Source organism: Oncorhynchus kisutch, linkage group LG7, assembly GCF_002021735.2.
Source record: "Oncorhynchus kisutch isolate 150728-3 linkage group LG7, Okis_V2, whole genome shotgun sequence".
NCBI lineage: Eukaryota > Metazoa > Chordata > Actinopteri > Salmoniformes > Salmonidae > Oncorhynchus > Oncorhynchus kisutch.
Genome location: NC_034180.2, coordinates 46,325,199 through 46,340,452, shown reverse-complemented (window position 1 = coordinate 46,340,452; position 15,254 = coordinate 46,325,199). Strand labels below are relative to the sequence as shown.

General features: G+C 43.7%; 1 protein-coding gene across 1 annotated transcript; it reads left to right on the top strand.

Moving 5' to 3' along the window:
* Window positions 1-3,092: 3,092 nt before the first annotated feature.
* LOC109894680 (YTH domain-containing family protein 2-like) lies at window positions 3,093-14,813 on the top strand. Its single transcript, XM_020488331.2, has 6 exons — window positions 3,093-3,493; window positions 3,713-3,737; window positions 4,969-5,048; window positions 5,695-7,347; window positions 11,269-11,337; window positions 13,503-14,813. Exons 1-6 carry the CDS (start codon window positions 3,467-3,469, stop codon window positions 13,524-13,526), a joined length of 1,878 nt encoding a protein of 625 aa, XP_020343920.1. The 5' UTR covers window positions 3,093-3,466; the 3' UTR covers window positions 13,527-14,813.
* Window positions 14,814-15,254: the final 441 nt, after the last annotated feature.

The following is a 15,254-nucleotide window of genomic DNA, read 5'->3' as shown; positions in this document are numbered from 1 at the left end:
CAACAACAACAACAACAACAACAACAACAACATAGGGTTCTCAAAGGGTTATTCAACGGGGACAGCTTTCTACACAGATGAATGAATTGGTTTTACATATAAATATTTTCAGAATAAAAACATATATATATATATATATTCCAAAGGTGAAAAGGTTCGAACCATAAATGGTTACACTACAAACAAGCCAGAAACGTTTTACAAATGTATGGATAAAACTTTGCTTGAAATGGAAAGATTATCTTGAAAAAAAGCATACAACTTCCAGTAGGCCTACGGAAATTCTGAGTTATGTGGGGAATTTAAGTAGGTCTATATTAGGGATGGGCAACATTGCTGAGGGATGGGGGCCACAGCAAATTCTGAACTCATCATGAGGGGACGCAGTGCCCGATTCGGCTGTTCCACTTTTCACACCGGACCATATTCTTTTGTTACATGGGCTACAAAAAACGCCACAGGTGTAGATGCGGGAGACGAGCTGGAGCCCTAGTGAAATTTAACGGCACTCTCCTACGTTCTGTTGGAAAATGTCCAGTCGAGAATACGATGGATGAGCTTCGTTCGAGAGTCTCCTATGTGAGAGACTTGAACAGCTGCTATACTATGTCTTACTGAAACGTGGCTGGATGATCACGCTATGCATGTAGTACACCATACAGTGGCAGGATTGTATGGTGGCTCTGGGCAAATCAAAAGAAGGTGGAGTGTGTTTTTTCATGAATAACAACTGGTGTGCTGCCTCCAGTGTAAAGGAAATCTTGAACTTTTGCTCACCTGATATAGAATACCTCATGGTAAGCTGCAGACTCTTTTATCTACCAAGAGAGTTCTCATCTGTAATTATCACGGGAGTCTACATCCCTCCCCACAAGCCAACACTGGCACTCAATCAACTGTATGGGGCCATAAACAAAAAAGAAACCGCTCATCCAGAGGCCGAGTTTCTGGTGGGCGAAGACTTTAACGCGAGGAGACTTAAAACTGTCCTACCTCACTTCTAACGACACGTCTCCTGCACCACCAGGGCGGCGCTAAAACTCGAAAAGACTTTTATTCTACCCACAGAAACACATACAAAGCCCTCCCTCGTCCTCCCTTTGGCAAATCTGACCATGACTCCATTCTTCTGCTTACAAACAAAAGCTCAATCAGGAAGTACCAGTGAGGCCCTCAATACAGAAGTGGTCGGATGAAGCAGATGCGACATTGTTTTGCTAGTACAGACTGGGATATGTTCCCGGGATTCGTCCGATAGCATTGAAGAGTTTACCACAGCATTCACGAGCTCCATTAATAAGTGCATACATGATGTCGTCCCCATAGTGACCATAAGAACGTATCCAAACCAAAAACCATGGAGTACAGGCAATATCCGTGCTGGGATAAAGGCTACAGCTACTGCTTACAAAGAACGGGACAAGACCATGGACGCATACAAGAAAGCGCCCTACGACCTCCGATGAGACATCAAACATGCAAAAGGACAATATAGGAGGACGGTGGAATGGAATCCTATTACACTGTCTCTGACGCTCGTCGTATGTGGCATGGCTTGCAGAGGACAACGGATTACAAAGGCAAACACAGTCGTGAGTTTCCCAGCGATGCAGATCTCCCAAACGAGCTAAATGCCTTTTATGCTGGCTTTGAGGAATATAACACTGTTCCATGAGTGAAAGACCCTGTTTTCCTTAATGACTGTGTGATCTCGCTCTCCGTGGCAGATGTGAGCAAAAAGTTTAAACAGGTTAACAATCACAAAGCCGCCGGGAGGAATACCAGGACGTGTTCTCGAACATGCGCAGACCGGCGGGCCAGTGTCTTCACAGACATACTGTATCTACGTGTCCCAGTCTGTCATCCCAACATCATTCAAGCTGTCCACCAGTGTCCCTGTTCCCAAAAGCTGCAAGGTGACCTGCCTAAATGACCATCGCCCTGTAGCACTCACTACTGTAATTATGAAGTGCTTTGGAAGGCTGGTCATGACACACCTCCGCCACACTGACCCTCAACATGGAGGCCCCTAAGGGGTGTATCCTTAGTCCCCTCCTGTGCTCCCTGTTCACCCATAACTGGTTGGCAACGCATGACTCCAACACCATCATTAAATTGGCTGATGACACGACTGTGGTACTGGTACTTCCTGTATAGAGCTCCATTCTTGTGTATTTTATTTGATTCCTCGTGTTACTATTTTATTTTTTAACTCTGCATTGTTGGGAAGGGCTTTTAAGATAACATTTCACTGTAAAGTCTACACCAATTGCATTCAGTGCATGTGACATTACATTTCATTTGATTTTGACCTACCATACAAAACATCACAGACTTACTTTTACTATGTTATGCCTTCCCCTGAGTCCAGGTTGACTTTATATGTCCAAACTCAGAATCAAATATGCTTCACAAAAATAACATGGTTGCTGTGTTAGAACATTTATTTTGATTGCCGATTCTTTGCATTTATCAAAGTCCCATCAGTTAATCTGATTTCTGATGTGTCTATGTAAATTTAAACACGAATAATACGGAAATAGTTATTCTTGCAAAGCATGTAAACGTTTAAATCAAACTATTATATTCATCTGACTATCCGTGCGTGTAACTGTAGTGACTGACATAACAAGAGTAAAACTGCTGTTAGAAAATGGGTGGTTCGAGCCCTGAATGCTGATTGGCTAACAGCCGTGGTATATCAGACCTTATACCATGGGTATGACAAACATGTATTTTTACTGCTCTAGTTACGTTGATAACCAGTTTATAATAGTAAATAAGGCACCTCAGGGGGTTATGATATATGGCCAATATACCACGGGCTGTATCCAGGCACTCCGCCTTGCGTCACGCATAAGAACAGCCATTAGCCGTGGTATATTGGCCATATACCACAACCTCTCGTGCATTATTTCTTAATTATACAACCAAGCATTCAAAAATGCAACTTGTGAATTATAGTATTGTAACTCTAGACAGTAAGGTGAGACAGTGACTGAGTTCCTAAAAAAACGAACACATTTCCCGTTTTGGAAAATTCATCCGCGGCCCTACAAAAAGGGGGCGGTCCGCATGCCGCCAGTTGCCCATCCCTGGTCTAAGTCAATATAGCTACTTTCCTAATTATGAGACAATCTCCGCGTATCTATTGTAACAATTATTACAATATGTTAAATGTCTGTTTTTCATATAGATCGTTTACCTGCATCATATAGTTCCTCCATGCCGTTGAGGGGCGCATGTTCGTCATAAATAAACGCCATCGGTAAATCCAGGCGCTCAGCCATGTTGAAGAAGTCTCAGCGCTGAGAGAGCTGCATCCCGCCATTGTGTAGATTCTATGCTCTGTAGAGAGACAGGGACTCTTGAATAACTCTCAATATACATTTCATACACCCTGCCGCTTAAAGAAATAATAACAAAAAATTCAAATACAAAAAAAAGAGGCTCCAGGGAGAAAGACATGTCAGCCAGCAGCCTTCTTGAACAGGTAAAGAGAGTCACTTTATGAATATCTATCGAGAGGTAACCAGGGTAGCTTGTTTCAGAGGCAGTGACTCTCTCTAGCTGGCTAACGTTAGTGCAGTAGGCCTGACCACCTGCTAAAGGACTGACTGGTGAATATACATTTCTTCATTTATTTTTATTTTTTTCCCCTTCCTCTTTTCTCATAAATCAAACCTTCATGAATCACCTGGACCCAATCCAGAGACCGAAAGGCCAAGGAAACAAAGGTAAGCTATTGTAACATGACAAGTTTACTGTCTCTGTATGCGGATTTCTTCTGTGTGGTCGCGGATGTGATGATAGTTAGCCAGATAGCAGGCCAGTCTCGCATTGCGCCCATTTTTCGCTTCTATAGTTGATTGGATATGTGAAAAATATTCCGATAAATTGGTACTACTTAATCTTTATTTTAGTTTGTTTAAAAAATACATTTAGTGTCATTTGTGTGAATACACCATTGTTATTGTGAGGCAATCCTGTTAGCATTGGTAGCTAACTAACATGAGCTGCTACATTAGCAAGTTAGCTGGTTAGGCATTTCCTTAGTCAGATGGCTAGTGGCTTACTGGCTCCTTGGTTAAATGATAGCATCGCTTTGCAAATGATTAAGTTGACAATCGAATGTGTTTACATTAAGTTAGGCTTCAATCTCCCACGCAAAAATAAACATGTTGTTGGCTAAACGATTCTTCGCGGTCGTGAATATACACATGAATAGCCTGCCAGTGACACGTCTTCCAGCATGCTGTTCTTACCCAACCAGTACCAAGTATATTGTCATATAAACCACGAAGTTACAACGTTTCAGTACTCTTACAATGTTTTGAGACAACTTTGTTTACTAGCCATGCCTGTTTTCCCAGTTTGGCAATTTTAATTTTCACATTATGCTTAGCTATGTCAGGACGCACTGAAACACTCTTGACAAGTGTAAGATTTGTCATAACTACAATCACCGATATTAAATACAAATTGATGGAGTTTTCTCCAAGTTGTAGCTAGAAACAATATTCTACTGCACTTCGTCTCACCGATTTCACTGACAATTGGTTGCAACCGATTTACTGTGATACAGGCCGCTTCTGCATGTATCAGTTGTGCTGCAGTTACAATCTGTCAACAAAAACGTATCTAGCATTAACCCCTAAGACCTAGTGTTATTTGTTTTATACGTGGTACACTATAGACCTAGCCAGCAGGAAAGATAAATGTTGTCCAACTCAACAAGTTCCATGTATTTGTTTACATCACCCATTAAAAAACAGCATATTGTGTGGCTGTGAACTGCTATCGATGTTTCATCAAGCTTCATGACTTCCTGGCTCTTATTCTCTGTCACACTCATGACCAGCTGTGCATATGTAGGCCTATGATTAGTTGCATGGACTATTTCAACTTTATTCAAAAATATGTATCCAAGAGTTGTCTCTTACATCGCTGTCTACTCCTCCTTTCCAGTGCAAAACGGAGCTGTGACCCAAAAGGATACTTTGAATGATGATGAGTTTGAGCCTTACCTGAACCCTCAGGCCAGACAGGTGAGTACCAGTCCACACCCATCAGTTTGACTAGGCCCACACTGTTCCTAACATTTGCCTGCTTAGACTGCAGGTAAATAGCGTTCGTTCACTTAACATTTTGACAGGGCCTCAGTTCTAATAGAAATGTTGATGATGATGATGCTCAACAAGCTAAATTACTCATAGGTTATGATGGGTAAAACTCCCACTGGTACGTTTACATTAGTCATCCATAACGGGAGATCTCACAATTATTATTTTTTTTACAGTGAATTACTTTTATACCGTTGCAATTCATCATGTTTTTAGCACTTAAAGACTCGTCTTTTCCCCAATTTACTGCGCAGTCCATTTCCTTTTCTAGTTGCAGTTAAACTGTCTTTCATCTCGTTGTAACATCTGTTGGGTGCCCTCAGTGGTGGGCACTTCCCAGAAAAATGGGCCACAATGGAGCCTGTATTCCTCCAGTCAAAGGAATGCCACTGTTTTCTCCTCCATAAAGCAGTTCACTGGTGTGAAAGTGGCCACAGTCGTCCTAGTCTAAGTGGCAGCCGAGGCTGACAGAGATCCAAACGAGGATAGCCATCAGATCGATGACCTGCTTTTTGTAATGTAATGATTGAAACTGTCAGCAGGCTAACCAGGGTTTTTTTTCTCTCCGCAGAGCAATGCCTATACGGCCATGTCGGACTCCTACATGCCCAGTTACTACAGCCCATCCATAGGATTCTCTTACTCCCTGAACGAGGCAGCATGGTCCACCGGGGGAGATCCTCCCATGCCTTACCTGACCTCATATGGACAGCTGAGCAACGGGGAGCACCACTTCCTGCCTGACCCCATGTTCGGCCAGCCGGGCCCGCTGGGCAGCAACCCCTTCTTGGGCCAGCACAGTTTCAACTTCTTTCCCAGCAGTATGGACTTCTCTGCCTGGGGCAACAACAGCTCTCAGGGACAGTCTACGCAGAACTCTGGCTACAGCAGTAGCTATGCCTACGCACCCAGCTCGCTAGGGGGTGCCATGATCGACGGACAGTCCCCCTTCGCCCAGAACGAGCCCCTCAACAAGGCACCTGGCATGAACAGCTTGGACCAGGGCATGGCTGGACTTAAGATTGGTGGCGGTGCCGGGGACATGGGGGCCCCAAAGGTGGTGGGCTCTGGCCTCCCCAGGGGATCCCTAGGCCACAGCCAGGTTTCTGGTGGAGCTCCCAGCATGCCACTGCCCCCCGTGTCCATCGCCCCCGCTAAGCCCGCCTCCTGGGCGGACATTGCCAGCAAGCCGGCCAAGCCGCAGCCCAAGCTTAAAACCAAGGGTGGCGTAGTGGGGACCAACCTGCCCCCTCCGCCCATCAAACACAACATGGACATTGGCACTTGGGACAACAAGGGGACCATGCCTAAAGCGTCAACCCCCCAGCAGGCGCCTCTCCCCAGCAACGGGCAGCCGCCCAACCAGGCCTCACCTCAGCCCGGCACCATGGCCGGAGGGACCCCGCAACTGCCCCTCAGCAATGGACAGTTGGTGGCCTCTTCGGCCCAGCTGGGGCAGCACCTATTCCCCCCCAACGGGCAGCAGGGCATGGGGGGGCAGCTGCAGCTTTCCCAGGGCCCCCCGCCCACCACCCAGCCATCTCAGCCCACCCGCTGGGTCCCTCCACGGAACCGTGCCAACGGCTTTGGGGATGCCGTGGGTGGGGCGGGGCAGTCGCCCCCCAACTCGGGCGTGGGTGGGGTGCTGGTGCTCTCGGAGCCCCACCCGGTGCTGGAGAAGCTGCGCCTGGTCAACAACTACAACCCCAAAGACTTTGACTGGAATCTCAAGCAGGGCCGTGTGTTCATCATCAAGAGCTACTCCGAGGACGACATCCACCGCTCCATCAAGTACAACATCTGGTGCAGCACGGAGCACGGCAACAAGCGGCTGGACGCCGCCTACCGCTCTCTGGGCGCCAAGGGCTCCCTCTACCTGCTCTTCAGTGTCAACGGCAGTGGCCACTTTTGCGGCGTGGCGGAAATGCGCTCGCCCGTGGACTACAATACCTGCGCCGGCGTGTGGTCGCAGGACAAGTGGAAGGGGCGCTTTGATGTGCGCTGGATCTTCGTTAAGGACGTTCCCAACAGCCAGCTACGGCACATCCGCCTGGAGAACAACGAGAATAAGCCAGTGACCAACTCGCGGGACACACAGGAAGTGCCTCTGGACAAGGCACGGCAGGTGCTGAAGATCATCGCCGGCTACAAGCACACCACCTCCATCTTTGACGACTTCTCCCACTACGAGAAGCGCCAAGAGGAGGAGGACTGTGTGAAAAAGGTAAAGGCCTGCCCTCCACCCATCTGGGGAAACAAATAGGCCCAACATCTTGGGTTGTGTGCTTGGGAAGTGGCATGGGAAGCCGTGTGTGTGTGCGCTAAGGTTCTGACAGCATCTCGAGAGTAAAAAAATCCAGTTGACGGGTGCAATAATTGAAAAAGGTTATCAGTCGTTATGTGTGTGGTCATCTTACAACGTGCCGTTCCTACAGAGAATGTGGATATGCCAGAAACCAAGTAACTTCCAAGTTATAATATTAAAAACAAGTTTTTATTTTTTTTAATTACTTTTTATTCATGTGTGAATTATCTCACATTGATTTGTGATTTACGAATGCTGACCTCCGTGTTGATTAGGTGTGTCCATATGAAATGTAATGGGTTTTAACCATTCGGTATCCAATTGATGATCAATGTGACATTTTTTTTTGTCTTTGTGGAAATGTGTCCCCATTTGTGTATTAGGAATTGCTGTATTTGTTACTGTTATTTGGTAAATTTTTCAGGTGCTTGGTCTACCAGATCAATGCTCTAATTATAGAGAATGCCACCATAGCAGTCCCTCCAGGATTCCACAGCGTTGTTTTGTGATGGCTGATTCTGCTGTGACTGACACTGCGTGGCAATTTGCAATGACTGGTGGCAAAACTTTGACGTGTTGCTTTATTATTAAGCCATTTTATGTGACAAAAGGGAGGTGATTGGTTGACATTGTGAGCTCTCGCATAATATGTGATAGTTGATCTTGCCAAAAATCCAGGAGGGACTGCCTTATACAATTTTAAAAGGGGAAGTGGAAAGGTTTTGCAGGAGTCATGTAAACAAAATGCCAGAAGTCCCTTGTGATCACCAAGATGCATTTTATCATTGACCTTTTTTTAATTATTTTTTATTGACTCCCAAAATGTTTAGAATATTCATAATTATGCTTCAACCTCTACGTCATCTTATCCAAAACATAACCCTCATTCTTGACTGAGGCTTCTGTTCACATTATTAAATGTATGTTTACATCGGTCCTTCAGTCAAACAGTATGTGGACGCCTGCTCGTCGAATCTCATTCCAAAATCATGGGCATTAATATGGAGTTGGTCCCCCCCCCCCCCCCCTTTCCTGCTATAACAGCCTCCACTGTAATGGGAAGGCTTTCCTCTAGATCTTGCTTCCATTCAGCCACGAGCATTAGAGGTTGGGGCTGATAATGGGCGTTAGGCCTGGCTCGCAGTCGGCATTCCAATTCATCGCAAAGGTGTTCGATGGGGTTGAGGTCAGGGCTCTGTGCAGGCCAGTCAAGTTCTTCCACACCAATCTCAACAAGCCATTTCTGTATGTAACTCGCTTTGTGCACGGGAGCCTTGTCATGCTGAAACAGGAAAGGACCTTCCCCAAACTGTTGCCACTTAGTTGGTCGCACAGAATCTTCTAGAATGTATGCTGTAGCGTTAAGATTTCCCTTCACCTGATCTAAGGGGTCTAGCCCAGACCATTATTCCTCCTCACCACCAAACTTCACAGTTGGCACTGCATTCGGGCAGGTAGCATTCTCCTGGCATCCGCCAAACCCAGATTTGTCCGTCAGACTGCCAGATGGTGACGCATATTTCATCACTTCAGAGAATGCGTTTTCTCTGCTCCAGAGTCCAATGGCGGCGCTCTTTACACCACTCCAGCCGACGCTTGGCATTGCACTTGGTGATCTTAAGCTTGTGTGCGACTGCTTGGCCATGGAAACCAATTTCATGAATCTCCCGACGAATAGATATTGTGCTGATGTTGCTTCTAGTGGCAGTCTGGAACTCGTTAGTGAGTGTTGCAACCGAGGACAGATGATTTTTACACACTTCAGCACTCACCAGTCCCGTTCTGTGATCTTGTGTGGCCTACCACTTCATGGCTGAGCCGTTCTTGCTCCTAGACGTTTCCACTTTACAATAACAGCACTTCCAGTTGACCGGGCCAGCTCTAGCAGGGCAGAAATTTTACAAACTGACTTGTTGGAAAGGAGGCCTCCTATGACGATTGCTACGTTGAAAGTCACTGAGCTCTTATGGCCACTCTGCTGCTGTTTGATGTTTGTCTATGGAGATTGCATGGCTGTGTGCTCGTTTTTTTTAAAGTAAAAAAAGGTATATATATTTTTATATACCTGTAAGCAACTGGTGTCTGAAATAGCCGAATCCACTGATGATGGTGTCCACATACTTATGGAAACATACTGTATGTTAATTATTTGGTGTTGGGAACAAATACTTGCTCAATGTACCAACGTCTACACAGCCGTGCAACATGTTTTGAAAAAGCTTTTGCTAACGTGTCCTTCGATATAGCAATCTAATTAGGATGAAAAGCCTGTAAGCAGGGGTATTCAACCCTTTACCCCACAAGGTCTGTGCTACTCCTGCCTTTCTAGCCCAGAAGTCATTGCACCCACCTGGGGACCCAGGTCTAAATCAGAATGGGAGGGAGCAGTAGAACTGGTTTCAAGGTCCAAATATGAATTTGAGGTGCTTTATAAGTTTTTGGCTCTGGTTCTGGCTGGAGCTGTGTTCATCATAGTGATTATTGTTAGTTAGACTCACTTTAGGTCTATCTCTGTTTTACCGCCTGTTTTTATACAGACCACAGAGTGCTTGTTTGTCACCTCTGAGAAGACGACGCAGTTTTCCTTACATTGTAACAGGCCTAGTTATTGGGTTATATTTGAGTCTTTCCCTTAATACTCTTGTTGTGACAGCATGTCTCAATGACGTCGTGTTTCCGTCAATCTTATTTTGTGGAAGCTCAAACCATGCTTCCTTGCATAGTGGTATGTGATGACAAATGTATTTTCTAAAGTAACCGTCCAGTGAAAATCTCACAAAGTTCCTATTCTGTTAACTCCTATCCAAATAATGTGGTTGACTCATCCTATGCTATTATTTGTGGCCTAAGCATAAATGGAATAAAACCCTACAAAACCCCCACCTCTAACTTCTCAAACAGTAAAAAAAGAAATGCATCGAGGATAATGTAATCCTCTTTAGGAGGATGAGTTGGCCAATCTGTGGTATCCACCATTCTGTTGGAGTACGCCCACACCATTCCAACACAGAAAATTGCAAATGATTTCACTCGTATTGTAATATTTCATAGCAATCTGGAAACACTGGACGGTTACTTTAGAGGCGTAGCGGCCTTTTCCATCAGTATATCCACATTGCATGACTGAGGCTGTGTGTGCGAAACAAGGTCTGCATTATTTACTGCGGCAAGGAAACTGCTCTGCACCTGGGGGTATTTCACATTATACAACGTGTGCTTCTAATCCTGAATGCTGATTGGTTAAAACCGCATTCCAGCCGGTGTCTATTCCACGAGTTACCACCGGCTAAATCTAGGATGTTAAAATGCCTATTTACTCTGTTCCGTCTGCTCTGCACCTAGTGGTGTTTTAACAGCAAACTCCGTATACATATTCTGAAAAGACTACATATTTACTTGCTGTCAAATATAAACTTATCACTGGGTTAACTACTGCTTCCTCTTATCTAGACAATCAAGAGATCTGTGTTTTGTCTTTAATTTTGTGCTTAACACATTGATGCAGGTTGGTGATTTACCATTGGTTACTGACTGGAATGTGTATAATATTACCATGCCTTTTTAGAGGTCAGAGGTGAACAGAGGCATGTGCACAAGAGAGCAAGGCGGGATACTGACCGTTCAAATGACCAATGATCTTTGTGATATAACTTACCAATGAAGTAAAATGTTAATGTTTTAGTGATCACTTTTTTGATTTTGTGATTTTCAATTGTAATGTTTCATCTGTATCCACTTCGATACCGGAGTCCACTTACTGTAAATCAATGAAGTTGTTGATGCATGTATGCCCAAGATTGATTGAAGGTTTTCCCTTTCCTGATGATGTTCTGTTACCAGGTGGAGGTCCAGGGTAGCGAGCCGTACCCCAGTAACCCCAACCCCAGCAGGAGTCATTACAGACTTCAGGTAATGACCTCGCCCCCACTTATCACTCTTGTAATAGCCTAACCTTTAGTGTGGAAGTACTCGCCATTAGGTGTACTCCGTAGAGGCTCCACAGCCGCTTTGAGACTCCACCATACACTGCACAGAGATTTTGGTTCATGACATCATTTTGTGACTTCCAAGTTAGTGTCGGTGGGGTTTATTTACGGAGAACACTTGGTGGAGTGTAAACCCAGTCTAACAGGCCTGCTACATTAGATGTCACTTTTGCAATTAATTTCAATAAATTATCCTCTGGTTCTATTTACAAGAATTCTACGCGTGGCTTACTAGTGATGTGTCCAGTGTAGCATCTAAAAACCTACTGTCTGCTCTCCTTGTCAGACTGACGCCTTAAGGCCCGCACGGACCACACGATTTTAACCATATTCTGCCACAATTTTGCAGCCTCGAGACAAAATGTCCAAGTCGCGGGCAAATTTTTAGGTTGTAAACGATTGTCGGACGTCTTTGCTTGTTCCGTGTGACAGGATCTAGGTCTGGCGATTTAAAAAAAAAAAAATATATATATATATATTTTTTTTTTTAATTTAAGTGCGATCGTAGGCTCCGACAAAGTTCTTGCGCTGTCTTTATCACGAAGTGTGACTGTTATTACAAGCTGATCCCGGTGACTGACCGACAGGAACACGTTTGAAACAGGTGTTGTGCCCCCCCTTTGCGTGAACGCGCGCACACACTCAATTCTTCATTGCTGTGACTTGCTTGCTAGTTGAGATTTCTGCTCTTCACACCGTTGTCTGTTTTTAGCCTATATTTCACTGATCTGAGTAGCAGAAAGCATTTTTTTTTAAATGTTATTTGTGTCCTTCAAGGCAGCTGTCAAAATTATCACGTTAGGCTGCGTTTCATTAAAAAAAAAATTATGGCGGTTTGATCGCGGGAGAGGCACTAGTAATATCTGCAGTTTTCAGATTGGCTATTTTGTTTTCAAGTGTATTTGTCTTGAAAAATCTCTTTGCCAAAATTCATCTCTCCCATGTCTTATTGGACTAGTGGTAGTTCTGAAATGTTTGCTTGCCTGCATTTTACTCCCTCTGTTTAGTATAATACACATACATTAATTATTCATTTTGGTTGCCTATCCTGTCGTGAATTTTGTTCTTATAGAAAGTATTTGACTCTAGTGACAAAATTAAGGACATTTGAAAGGGTGAGGATTTCGGCAGGCAAGAAAATGTCCTTGCTGAAATCCCTTCACTTTCCTTAATTTTGTCACTAGAGTCAAATACTTTCTATAGAACAAACTTCACGTCAGGATAGGCAACCAAAATGAATAATTTATGTATTGTGCCACTTGGGAGCCAACCTGTAAAGTAAAAGTTGGTTAAAAAATATATATATATATATATATATATATCAATACCCCAAAAAACGACTTGCAGTAAAAATACTTTAAAGTACTACTTAAGTACTTTACACCACTGCAAATGGCCCATGTCTCTCAAAGGATGAGTATTGCAAATGTCTGAAAAAGTGGTTAGAACTGAATGTTGTATGCTAGGTCCCCCAAAGCTGATTTAAAAAAATAATAATAATAATGTTTTAGTTTTGCTTAAATATTTATATTTTTGTATCACCAGGAAATCTCGAACATTATTGGGGTAAAATCTGTTCAAGTATTCCCACCCAAAAAATATTTAAAAATAATCAAAAATGTATGATCTTGATTACATTGAAAAAATACTTTTTGGGGGCTTAGTTGTGGTCAATTTGTAGTGTACAAAGTACTAGAATTATGTTCTGTCCCACTGATTTTAATACGCTCTGACAGATAGTCCCACAGCTGAATCTACTTGCCTTCCCGTGTTGTAGGCTATACATATCCTGTTTACTCATGTAGAACTATTCTGCTGGACTGTTGGGACCTGGTGGTAGGGAGATATGCTTGGCTTGGTACCAGTAGATATGGGTTCTCAGTGTGGTGGAATCTTTTTTTTCTGTTTTTTCTGTTTTTAAATATTATGTGAAGAACCACAACCTCTACTCTTACATCCATTGATGGGAGCATGGTAATTAAGTATGATCTGCAAAATGTTTGTTTTACTGGAAAAACCCTGATACTCTGAAGTCTTGTGTTTTGATGCGAGTACCCAAACTGAACTCTTGTTTTCTGTGTCCCACAGGAACGCCAAGGACGTGTCAAGTAACAGTCACTGCTTTGGGCAAAAGACTGCAATGGCCCCTCTTTTCCCTTTCTACCCCCATCACATTCAGATATTTCAAGAAATTCTAAATGGGGTATAAAAAAAAAATAACCAAGGACACACAAAAAAAAACGAAATGAAGACTTTTCTTGATTTCTTTTTACTTTAAAAGACTGACTTTGAACTTGTAGTAAAATAAAAAGAAATTATTATTCATAGGACTGCAACTTTGATGCATAGCATCCTTAGGTGAATCCCCCCCCCATTCCACTACATATGCTTTTTTTTCTTACTCATGTGCTCCCCCCTCCCCCGTCTGTTTTTACAGTCTGAAAACAAGTCTGTAATTCTTCTCATGCAAAATAATAGTGGACATTTTTTGTGTCATCTACTACGGCTACTATTAGTGGACGGAAGTCCAGGCGGGTCATTATGTAAACCTCCTCCAGTGGGAGATGAAATCATCCAATCAGGACGTGGGGGGGGGGGGGGGGGGGGGGTCTCCTCCGTGGATATTTGTTGTAGTTGGTCCTGTCATCGGTTCCTTCAAGAAGTTTCTTTTTCATATGCTTCCATCTGTTTATAAAAAAGAACTAAAACAAATGATCGCGATGACCTTGTTTATTTTTTGTGTTGGGCAGAGTGTATGGGGGGCGGGGGTTAAGGTTGGGGGGTGGAGGGGGGGGGGGGGGTGAAAGCAACAAGATTTGTTACGTTTAGCCTTGGTCATTGTATAATTTTATGTACAATTGTACAAAATTGGGCTGTTTGCAGACTTCAGAACTTATTTGCCCTTTTTCTTGGACTGGTTTATTAATGTTTTTATTGGCTGCTTTCCTCCTGCCATTTTTGTTTCCTCTTCCTCCCGTTTTCTTAAAGACCGCGTCGACGCGAGTGGCCTTGCCCCCCTCCCCCCCATTCTTTCTATTAATCAGTTCAAAGTAATAAACGGCGTATACTCAGCAAGAACTCGTGTGCATTCCCCTTGTTTGACTGTAAGCACTTTTCATGCTGTGTGCATCCCCTTTTCAGATTTTTTTATTTTATTAAGGGTAAATGTTTTATTTGGTAAGGAAGCCATATTTCCCCCCCCCCCCCCCCCCACACACACACACACACACTTAATTCTACCCCAAACATCCCTCTCTTACTACTAACCACTACTGTCTCTTTCCACTGCCTGCTCTACCATAACACCACCACCCTTGCAGAATGTCAATGTTGGTGAAAACACTACTGGCTTTTCTCTGTGGTATTATAATAATAATAATAAAGTCAATCTTACTATTTTCTCTTCTTGTAACTCCGCTGCGGGGGTGTTGGTAAGGGCTGCTTTGTTAACCTGTTATTAGACCAGCATCCTCTCGAGTGGTGTCAGTAGGTGTTTGCAATGTGAAGTTGTGTTCTTGCTTGTGATCTTTTCATCGTGCTGAAATCTGCATCAACAACTACTAGATCTTGGGTCACTGTCAAGTATGTTCCTGTTGAAACTGAGGCTGGTGGCATTGTAGTAAATTTCAGCCTACAATTGGGTATTTCAGGCAAGTGAGATTAGGATTTTGTCATTGGTGATGGTGAACATGTATATTTATGACTGCATCTTGCTGTTTTTAAATATGTCTGAAACAACCTGTATAGCATTAGCACAGATGTGAGAAACACGCTTTCCATATCTTGAATTACCATCGGTGCAGTGTCACTCAACATGCATGCTTACGATAATCAAAATGC

Bases quoted from the DNA above. Each gene is read 5' to 3' on its own strand.
- LOC109894680 (XM_020488331.2), top strand. From the start codon at position 3,467: ATGTCAGCCAGCAGCCTTCTTGAACAG. The intron at 5,049-5,694 runs GTGAGTACCAGT...TTCTCTCCGCAG, and splicing joins TGAACCCTCAGGCCAGACAG to AGCAATGCCTATACGGCCAT. The intron at 7,348-11,268 runs GTAAAGGCCTGC...TTCTGTTACCAG, and splicing joins AGGAGGACTGTGTGAAAAAG to GTGGAGGTCCAGGGTAGCGA.